General features: G+C 41.7%; 1 protein-coding gene across 1 annotated transcript; it reads right to left on the bottom strand.

Annotated features, from left to right (window-relative positions):
• Positions 1–5,084: 5,084 nt before the first annotated feature.
• BBS12 (Bardet-Biedl syndrome 12) lies at positions 5,085–7,284 on the bottom strand. Its single transcript, XM_012650405.1, has one exon. The coding sequence runs from the start codon at positions 7,282–7,284 to the stop codon at positions 5,158–5,160; it is 2,127 nt and encodes a 708-aa protein (XP_012505859.1). The 3' UTR covers positions 5,085–5,157.
• Positions 7,285–11,567: the final 4,283 nt, after the last annotated feature.

The following is an 11,567-nucleotide window of genomic DNA, read 5'->3' as shown; positions in this document are numbered from 1 at the left end:
TATGAATTGTAATGGCATGCCTTGTTTAATCTCTGAGATTGTAGGTGGTGCTTGTGGGTGAGAATCAACCACACCCTGTATGATTGAGACACTAAATGTTGTAAAGGGTGTGCAAACTGACCTCTCTGTCAGTAGGTAGTGCATGCCGGAAGGAAAAAGTTGCAAGGTTGATTTTGGGTCCTGTGACCAGCTCTGGTCCCTCAGGAGAAGCAATCAAATGCCCCAGGTGGTGGGTGGGGCCCTGGAACTTCCAGGTGAGTCCTTATTCTCTGCCACAGCTGAGGTGGGTGGGGGAGTGTGGCTGGGTGGGCTGGGTTGGGTGTGCTTGCCCTGAGGCTCCACAAAAGCTGGCAAGGTATCTGTTTTAGCAGGGATCAAAGGTCTGCTCCCAGCTTCTCGGTAAAGCCACCAGGAGGGGATGAGATGGCCCCAGCCACCCAGAAAGTCTGCTTGTGGAGGTGTGGCCACCTGAGATTCATAATCTGGTAGTATGGAGTGGGCCTCACTCCTCTCCATCCTCTCCCTGCTCCATGGTTTTCCCTGGCATCTGCCGCCAGGCAGGAGCTCGAGCCAACTGAGTATCTGCATGACTGTGATGCGGGCCGGGAGGTTCCCTGCCCAGGATCCTGGCCTGAACTGAGAGCACGGCCCTCCTGTGGGACGAGGGGTGCCCTGTGAGCATGCTGCAGCTAGGACCCACACTGCACTCTCCCCCTCAATCTGCCCATGCGGGCTCCCTCACCTCCCTAGACTAATTCACAAATCTCCCCTTCATGCTCCTAAGCAATGTGATCAAGACCTGGAGGTACAGGATCTGGACTGCGGGCCTGTCCCCGGGTCCCCGAAGATCAATCCCTGACCATGGCAGGGAGAATCGTGCTGGACCCAAGTTGTCCATGGGGTGCCCAGGCAGGTTTGATGTTCCTCTGCCTCAGGGCATGCCCCGGTCTGATGGAGTTGCCAGGCAAGCCGCACCAGGGAGGGCCAGCAGGCAGAAGGGAGCTCACAGTCTGAGCCCCTCTCAGTCCACTGCAGGACCCCAAGAGGAACGGTCTGAGCCCTTCGCTCTGTGGAAGCCTTGGTGTGGGGGCTCAATTGTCTCTCTCAGCAGCTGTGGGTGGGGGAGGGGAAGGGGAGAAAAAGAGTCTGGATGGAGGAAAGCTAGCACTCTGGTCGTGCCCGTCTTTCACTCTGGGAGGCTGCCCACCCAGAATGTCCAGGCGCTGGAGTCACACGGATCACCTAGGACCCACTGGACCCCTGTGGCTGGGCCAGAGTTGGGTAATGTCTGTGTGGGAACAAGCAACACAAAACCTGAGGAGTTGAAGCCCCCTGGGGAGGACAAAAGTGCACAGTGGGTAGAAAAGCAATATGGTGCCTCAGGTCTGTGGAGACAGGAGGTATCCCAGGACGAATGGAAGCCTGGTGCCCTGTTGACAAGAGGCTCCCAGCTCGCTGGCAGCAGTAGGCTGCTGTGGGGGAAGAAAGTATCTCTGGCAGCTTGGGAATCTGCCAACTGTCAGAAATGTGAGGGAGGGAGAAACCAACCTACCCTTCTTACTGGACTCCAAGCCTCTCGGGGGTTGATCTCTGCTGATACCTTGCTTCTTCCTGTTCTGCTCTGCAACTTCTTCTCATGGAGTCTCCTGAAGGTTCTGGCACCCTTCCCTCAGATCCACACCCAATCTCTGTTTGCCTGTTTGTTTGCTCTCTTTCATCTAAAACTTCTTCTTATTGAGATGCTCTGGCAGCTGGTGTCTCTGGTCAGCCATCTTGACTCCACCTCCTCCACATGAGTTTTGGAGGAGATAAATATTCAAACCATAGCAGGAACACCTTTAGTTGGTCCACAGAAGATAATGATCTGTTGGTTCCAGGAAATAAAATTATGCTTTGGGGGTTAAACAAATATCATGAAATAGGTGAATGTAGTCATTAGAAAATGTCACTTTAGGGGGGAAAATGTGTCCCAGATTAAAGCAGGAAGTTGTTATCATTTAAGGGGTTATGAGGTGTAGCCTCCATAGGGAAGTCTGAAATAAAACTGAGTAAAAGGAAAGCTGTGCCTTATTATCTTAATGTCTTAATAAAGAATATACAACAGAAGAACTGAGCAAAGAGTTTGCCTTCCTGGTTAATGGTATTCCTGAAGAGAGGATGTCTCACTAGTGGTTGTATTAGAGGAGTCTTTTGGCTTCAATTCCAGCCTCAACAAACAATCTTCCTAGCTTCCCAGAGAGACTTTCCTACATGAGAGAATATTCTTGGCTCAGTTCATATGAATATTCTGGTTTATCTGGTAGTTATGTTACAAATATAAACATGAAATTAGCATCTTCTCTGTGAGCTTGGTTAATAGGAGTTAGTTCTGCTGCTGCTGGTTATCTCTTGCTATCCAGACAAAACAGTTTGGGGGCCTGCAAAGCTACGATCCTGAAAACCCTTCATGTAATGCCAGTATCAAGGCATTGCCACCCTGAGAGACCCTGGACTCCTCTGAGCTCCCATTGCCTTCCCCTCACTACACGGAGCCTTTTAGAGTAGAACAGTGGCATGAGCTAGTGAGCCAAGAACTGCCCCTAAACTTAATGGCTTTGAAAAGTTCCAGAGGATGACTTTAATGTTAGATTGGTCGATGCTTTACATAGGAAAGTCATCCTTTGTAAAGGTTGGCCATTTAAGTAATCATTTTAAAAGAAAACTGGTACAATAAATATCTCTGTTACGGAATTTCTTCCTTATGATTTTCTTAATAACATTTTTTCTCTAGCTTTATTGTAAGAATACAGTATATAACACATATTACATAAGAAATGTGTTAATTGACTGTTTATGATATTGGTAAGGCTTCTGGTTAACAGTTAGGCTATTAGTAGTTAAGTTTTAGGGGAGTCAGAGGTTATATGAGGATTTTCAGCAGTGCAGGGGGTCAGTGCCTCTAACCTCTGCATTGTTCAAGGGTCAACTGTAGATGATGTTCTGGTGGTTGAAATCAAAAGCCACTTCCAATGGTCCTGACTGTGCTATTATCATATCTCTACCAGTAGGAATGGCTAGTAAGCCCACACAAAATTTGGGGACCTGTTTGCCAATAAGGTTTCTTAAGACCGTTTGGACAGATTTATAGCATTCAAACCACCTGGTAATGAAACAAACAATGCTGTTTCTTTGACCCCACCACCAAAAAGGAGAACCAACATCTTATTAAGACTCTATCAGGCCGGGCGCGGTGGTCACGCTTGTAATCCTAGCTCTCTGGGAGGCCGAGGCGGGCAGATTGTTTGAGCTCAGGAGTTCGAAACCAGCCTGAGCAAGAGCGAGACCCTGTCTCTACTAAAATTAGAAAGAAATTAATTGGACAACTAAAAAAATATATAGAAAAAAAAATTAGCCGGGCATGGTGGCGCATGCCTGTAGTCCCAGCTACTCGGGAGGCTGAGGCAGGAGGATCGCTTGAGCCCAGGAGTTTGAGGTTGCTGTGAGCTAGGCTGACGCCACGGCACTCACTTTAGCCCGAGCAAGAGTGAGACTCTGTCTCAAAAAAAAAAAAAAAAAAAGACTCTATCAGTATTGGAGGTAGTACATGAAACCATGTACAGCTCCCACATGTGAACAGCACGGCCTTGTTTCAATTTGACTGATCATATACTTCTCTTGATGTCTGAGTGGCCTTGGATTATACCACATACAGCAGTTGAGTCTGCAACTACTTATGTGACTTTATCAAATCTGTATAATGGTGATTCAAATCAGGTTTGACATCAAATCTGAACGAGAGTAACCTGGACCCTTTGGGGTTATGTGCTTGTATGTTGGGAAAATGGACCATGGAAAGTCTCTCCATAGGGTACAGAGTTTGCTTTTTGGCCCAGCTATTGCCCCCATAATTATTGCCCTTGACACCACAGATCAGCAAGTCAAAGCTCCCTCGCATGGGTCATAACAAATAATAAATTGGTCTCTGACTACATTCTGGCTGCCTAATAAAAAGACCTACTGGTTCCTCCTTGAAACTTACAGCTGATCGAATTTAAGACCTTGGATGACAGGACTGAGGTCAATACTGCAGTTGACTTCATCTTGCTATTCAGTGTCGATTGACAGTAGCCTTAATTCATTGCTATATAAGACAAATTGAATGGATTTGGTACTGACTAAACAACCTGATTGTCAGATTAAACAGAGTAGCTGATAAGAGTGGCACAGTCATGTGAAAATTCAAGTTTGGCCAAGAACATACAAGGGTGAGGAGTGGACTGTTGGAAGAGGTGATCCACTGCGGGCTCTGAGTGTCCCTGCATACTTACTGAAGCATGTCCATGAATGCAGGGACTTGGTTGATCTTTACCTGGCCCATGTTCCAGGCTTGTGTTTACACCAAGCAATTTTTAAGTATGATCTTACCCTTGGACAAAGAGCAGGATTGCTTTGCTTACTATAAAAGTAGTGACTAGGCCGGGTGCAGTGGCTCACGCCTGTAATCCTAGCACTCTGGGAGGCTGAGGCGGATGGATTGTTTGAGCTCAGGAGTTCGAAACCAGCCTGAGTAAGAGCGAGACCCCATTTCTACTAAAAATAGAAAGAAATTATCTGGACAACTAAAAATATATAGAAAAAATTAGCCGGGCATGGTGGCGCGTACCTGTAGTCCCAGCTACTCAGGAGGCTGAGGCAGGAGGATCGCTTGAGCCCAGGAGTTTGAGGTTGCTGTGAGCTAGGCTGATGCCACAGCACTCACTCTAGCCTGGGCAACAGAATGAGACTCTGTCTCAAAAAAAAAAAAAAAGTAGTGCCCATCCCAAGCGCAGTGTTCCTCTCCTACAGCACAATCCACTGTGTGCAGGCTTCCACCACTGGCCTTTTGTGTTACTTCTGGGGGACCCAGAGAAATGAGGAACTGAATAAAACCAACATGAAGCTCTGGCTACAGCTTTTGCTGTGAATAATAAAAGTCCTTTGTCTCAGACCTAGGTGTCTTGTATATTCTGTAGCACCTCATGAAACAGTAACAGGCTAACTTGTTAGCTTTAAGTAAGGTAAAATCTCAGACCCTTCTTAGTAACAGCTAGCATTTGAGGCACCATGATTTGGCTATTAGTAAATTTATTACCATGATATAGTACAAGAAATTGTTTTCCAAAGACTCAGTCAACAATACTACAAAAATAAAAAACCTTCTGATGTCTGTGAATTTATCTGTGTGTGTCCAAGTCCAGTAATAATTTCACTGTCTGTCTGAAGTACTATCAGTACTAAATCCAATGCTCGGCGCCATGCCTCAATCTTTGGTGTAACAATGTCATAAACTCTTGGAATCTGCTCCAGTTTATCTGAAATGCCTGAAGTAAAAATTCCACTATTTATTTTACTATATTCATTCAAGATGTATGATGAAGGAGAGCCAGACTCTGTAGCATTTTGTAGATGATGTTGAATGAACGTGTTGGCTTCAAATTCTGATGAGTAATTGGCAGTGTTATACATGAGAGTTGAAAGGTATTTCTGCCATCCATTTGCCAGGAATTTAAGCACAGTTGGTCTGTATATAGCCAGAGATGGAGCCAGCCAAGAGGAGGTATTATGAAGCTGCCCCGAAGAAGCATGGTTTCCTTTTTTCAGATATTGCTCCACAAGAATTTGAAGATGACTAAGACACAAAAATTCAACTGCACCGCCTCCAAGAAACACCTTTTCCTCTTTCAGAGCATAATACAAACGATAGGCACAACTCCAGAACCTGTCTTCTTTGGCTTGCATCTGTGCAGTGACTGGGTTAGTGAGCACTGCTGTAACCAAATTAATTCCTTCTGTTTTTAACAAGATTGGTATTCTGTTGTTCCTATCTACAACATCCAAAGGATTGCTTCTCCAGAAGGTCACATAGACCCCATTGCCCACACAGTCTTTATTCACTTGTGTAATGTAGGCCACCTGTACTGCTCCCGTAGCCTCTGCAAAAGCCTGCATAGCACTGCCATTCACTGACCCAATTACCAACCGCTTATTGTGTATGCATTTTTCAATTAAGTGTTCAGACACATTTCCTTGTACCAGGACAAGGTTCACATTGAACTGGATTAATACCTGTAATACATGATTTGTCCACAGTTCTTCCGAGCTGTCTTCTTGAAGCTTCACGGTATCTAATACTGTTTTAATATTTGCAGACTTTTGAAATCCCAGGTGGCGATAATTCTCCGTGAGATCACCCTCTATGAGAACTAACTGGACAGGCTGATTCTGCAATTCCTTAATCAGAGCAGTACTAGATATTGATACAACAGTGATATATCCTGGACAAACACAAGAAAAACTTTCAGGTAAACCTGGTAGACAGCAAGTGAAGATCTTTGAAATGTCAAACGTAAATGGCATCATACAGTTAACTTGTTTCATATATGCATTTTGATATTGCAGCCGTACTGCTTCTTCTACTAATTTCATGCTGCTGTGATCTCCGTGACTCAAGCCTACTGCCAATTCTACCAAATCATTACATCTGTAAGTTTTGGGAGTAGCTGTACCATATTCAAGAAATCCATCCTGTTTGCTTATCCATTCTTTAGTATCTTTTCTATTAAAATGCCTACTGTGGATTAGTATTGACTTTCTGCAGCAGGTATCTGCAAGCAGACTGTTCTTCTGAGTTTGTGATGTGTTTTTATCTGTTTCAACCTTAGACTGATATTTGAAGAATTTAGGTGATTTAACAGGTCCCCCAGAAAGACTGTGAATGGTCAGAGATTGAGAGGCAACATCTTTGAGATCATGCTCTTCCTGTATCAAACCAGTATCTGAAGGGACTTGTAGAAAAGGACACAAACTGACACTACATGTTTCAAGTCCAGAAAATGTGTTGCCCATATGGTCAAATATATTGTGGACAGGTACTTGAAGGGAAACTACTTCTTCACTACAGAAGTTCAAACCTTCTGACATTACTGACACTATTATGGAAATGGGGACACCCAGATGAAGACATTCTTCAACTGCACTGCTCCATGCACCAACAAGGAACAAAAGAGTACTGGTTCCAGTTCTGTATGTGTTATTTTGTGCTTGAACTGCTTCATTGAGAAGTTGTCCCACTGCACTGGTTAAATCCAAATTTTCAAGAAGCCTTACTGTTGAACTGATTAATACACTTTCATGACATTCTTCATCTATAATAAATTTGGATGATTTTACTGGGCCTAGGAAAGTTCTTCCTGTTTCTGCGAATGATGAAAGTTGTTGAAGTCCTATGTGCCTTCTTTTGTTTATGACCCTGCAAGCCATCACCATGAATCATCAGCTGCAAATAGAATAAAAACTTGGAACTTTATTCAGTGTAATTCATGGTTATACATTCTATATAGACAGAAAAATATGTCCTTACCTTTGAGGTATACATAATTTCCATTAAATGTGGTCAGTGCAATGATACAGTATTATAATAATATTAATGATAAAGGTAGGTGTGCATGGAAGAGAAGCACTCCAACAGGGGAAATGGAGCATGAAGACAATAGGCAATGTTTCCAGAAGCAGGCAATTCCTGGAATGAGTCTTGGAGAATAACTGGAAAGAATAAGCAAGTTGAAAGAGGTGGTAGTAAATGTACATATATGGGAAAAAACACAGTGTATTAGGGATAAGATAAGTAGTTTGGTTTTATGGGGAAAAATATGTAGCAGGGAATAGTAGGAAGAGGAGGAAAGGAGTTGGATCATAAAGAGCATTATGGGCCATGCTAAGGAGCTTAAACTTGATCCTGTAATGGGAACTACTAAAGTGTTTTAAGTAAGAAACATTAAGAAACAACTTGATATACTGTTTAAAAGCAGGTACTCCTGAATGTAGAAGTCTGGGTTTGACCTTAGCTCTACTGCTAACTAGCTGTGTAGTCAGCAAGTTATTTACCTACTCTGCCCCTCAGTTTGCACATCTGAAAAGTGGGGATAATAATAGGATCTATTTCATAGAGTTATAACAAGAAGTGAGCACAGCACTTAAAACAGTGCACAGTGTTTTACAAAGTGTTTGTTTTACAATAATAATAATGATAATCATAATGCTGTTTTGGATATATGACCACTCTGATAACACTGTAGGGGACTGACTAGATGAGTGCCAGACCGGAAGTGGAAACGCCAGTTAAGAATCTTCTATAGTTATCTAGGTGAGAAATGTGGAAGAGAAATGGAGGGGAAAGGATGAATTTGGTCATTGAATAGATTATTTAAAAAACCAAACAGAACTACTTAAAGGGAGGTTCAAGAGCAATTGGACTTATTCTGCATAATATTTCAGAATTCACATACGAAACGAATAGAAAGTTACAAGAGAAAGACATAAAGAGCCCAATAAAAAGAACTCTTAAACAAGGCACTCCCTAATTGAAAAGCTATCTACAATAAAATTACCTGCCTTGTGAGGTGTGAGCTCCCTGTTAAAGTGCTGGAGCTAGGATTATAGATAATAATCTATATTATAACCTTCCCTTCCAACTCTTAAACTTTATGACTCTTTGGATAATTTTTGTTTTTAATCACAATCTTTTAAATCTCAAGTTTCAAAAAGCAAACAACTCAGATTTTTGCTTATCTTCTAATACTGGCCACAGCACTGGTAAGTTTGTTTCTGTAACATCTGAATTCATCCTCGAAGCTGAAGAGCACCACAGTTATATATATATATAATTTTAAGGTCAATAGCAGGCCACAACACAACTACAGTTGAGCATTCTAAATCCAAAACCCCAAAATCTGAAACTTTTTAAGCATTGACAGATCCTTTCACTTTGTGCTCAAAATCTTGCAAAGCCTCCCCATTTCACTCGGAGTGAAAGTCAAACTCCTTATAACACCCTAATAATTTGCACTCCTCCCTTTACCCTTCTGACTTTATCTCCTACTACTCTAACCCTTGACCACTTTGCTTTGGCCTCCTTTCTGTTTCTGGAACATGCAAGGTATGCTCGCTATCTTAGTGTTCTGCCCTAGTTGTTCCCTTTTTCTGGAATGCTCTTCTCCAAGAAATCTATTACCTCATCACCTTCAAATATTTTCTTAAGTTTCCCCTCTTTCACTGAGGCCTATCCTGAACACCCCCAAAATTCTTCTTTTCTCTCTACACTCTAGATTCTCTTTATCTGTTCTTTCTTTTTTCTGTAACACTTATCATCTGATAACATAGTATTAATACATAGTTTACTTATTTATTTATTATTTATCTCTCTCTGTTGGAATGTAATTTCTAGGAGGGCAATATTAGTCACTGAGGTATCCCAAGTACCTAGAATATTGCCTGACACATTGCAGGCACTCAATAAATATTTGGTAAGTGAATGAATGAATGGTTTTCAACGTATTTGTCATCCCAAACTTAAGTATAAAACTCAAACAAGAGAAAACAGATGCCACCGTTAGTATTTCTTCAACATGAATGCAAGGTTCAACCACCTTTGGAGTTGCCATGATTCTCATTTGGCACTCCCTTGGTTGAGACTCTTTAACTGCTTCCAAAGAGGGTTCCTCCTTTACATGGCTGTCAGATTATCTCTGAAAAAGTACAAACCTAAACAGATTACTCCACTGCCAAAAAACATTTTTTTTTTTGAGGTGGGATCTCACTATGTTGCCCAGGCTGGCCTAAAACTCCTGGGCTCAAGTGATCTTTCTGCTTCAGCCTCCCAAGTAGCTGGGACTACAGGTGTGTGCAACTGTGCCAGGCTTATTTATTTTAGAAAATAAAGTCTTTACTCCTTAGCTTGACATATATATCTTACAATCTAACCTCAACCTAATTTATAAGACTCATCTTCCACTTTTTCCCATGATTTTGCTATACTGGAACATACAATTTATTTTTACTAGTTATATTCTGATTTGAATATCCTATCTTTTCTTCATCTCCATGAATACAATATATCTTTCATAACCCAAAGCAAATGCCACATTTTTGATTCTTCCTTCTCCAATGCCCCAAGTTGGAGTAGTCCTCTCCTTTCTGTGTCCCTAAAGTATTTTCTACACATAGCTGCCAAAGCTTAGCACCATGTAATAAAAACACTGTATTTATGTTTGTATATCTCCCCCAATAATCTGAGGATTCCTTGGTTTTACGTATCTTTTATACTCTATACCCAATTCCTTTCAAACTCACCTAGTAGTTCACATAGTGCATGACATGTAGAAAGAACTGAATAAACTTGGTAGATTTAAGAGTGCCTATGGGTTTAATATTTTCCTAGATGATTATTATTAATATTCTAAAGTGTAATTAGATTAGTAACAGTTATGTTTCAGGACTAAGTACATCTTACCCAAGATCTGGGAATTGGAATCTGAGCCTATCATTAAAAAACCATTTTATGCCTGACTGTAAACATTTGTTTGAAAAAAAGTATAAAACCATTTTAACTAGAAGTAAATATCCAAAATATAAGAGCCTAAATCATAGAGTAATGTAAAAACAGGTTAACATACTATTCAGCCTTTTAATTGCCATTAGATCAAACTTGATCCAGGAGATCCCAGAAATTAGGATTAGGTTGGGTATATACTTGGTCACTATTAATTTCTGGGTCTCAGAAATCCTTTTAATATTAGTATTAAAGATGAAGTATATGAGCTTGAAACTGATCAAGAGCAACTTTCCATGTGCGATAAATGGCCTGCAAAATCAATATATTATAGTTAAGTGACTTAACATTTTACTTAATTCATAAAATATCTTGAATTTGCATCAATTTCCACTGGGGTAACTTTATACAGAAAAATCCCTTCTAACACTAGGATAACCTTACCTATTTTCCAGAAGCCTAACGAGATTTTTATCAATGATTACAATGCTTGAGTGTTGGCCTGGGATATAACGTGAACAAGACAGGCTGATAACTTTGGAAAATGTGCCATGTTTCTACTTACTAAAGCATGTAAAGTGATTTGGGAGACTGCTTCAAGAATGTACTTTGCCCATTTTTTCTTGCCCTACCTTCATGGAGGAAAAAGACTAGACAAAAGTTAATATTCTTCCTGAATCCACTGTTGGAGACTCCAGTATGATTTTTAGAAAATATTTACTTTAGAGAAGGCACTGCAGGAGGCATAAAAGCGGTTGGGTTGTCTGAGCAATTAAAGGTTAGATGTCTTAAGAGACTATTATCTCTTCATTCCTACCAGGAAGTCAGTGGTCCACCCGACCTCAGTCCTTCTCCATCCTTTAAGCTGATCCCTGGTCAGGTTCAGAACGGGCAGAACCAGCAAGTCTGGCCCTCCGGATAAGAGTCTGATTTTGTTTACAGCAGTTACACGGGCGTCTAAATTTAATCTACAGCGTTACTGAGTTAATTGGCTAATCAGGCTACCTGTGTCTGACTCAAGAGTGCAGATTTAAGCTTGATAAGGTTGGACAACTGGCCAAATCTTAGGATTCTTCAGCCAAGGGAATGGCTGGGGGCCTGTGTGTGTGGAGGTGTCCGATAGTGATTATGGGTGGGGCCAAAGTCCTACCCTGCAAACAAACACTACATACAACATATGCATTAATAAAAACTTTCCTATGCAGTGAAGCTTCAGGTGCAT

This window comes from Propithecus coquereli, unplaced genomic scaffold (assembly GCF_000956105.1).
Source record: "Propithecus coquereli isolate 6110/MARCELLA unplaced genomic scaffold, Pcoq_1.0 Scaffold323, whole genome shotgun sequence".
In the NCBI taxonomy this organism is placed as follows: Eukaryota; Metazoa; Chordata; class Mammalia; order Primates; family Indriidae; genus Propithecus; species Propithecus coquereli.
The sequence above is the reverse complement of the archived record's forward strand: the minus strand, read 5'-3'. Positions and strand labels throughout refer to the sequence as shown.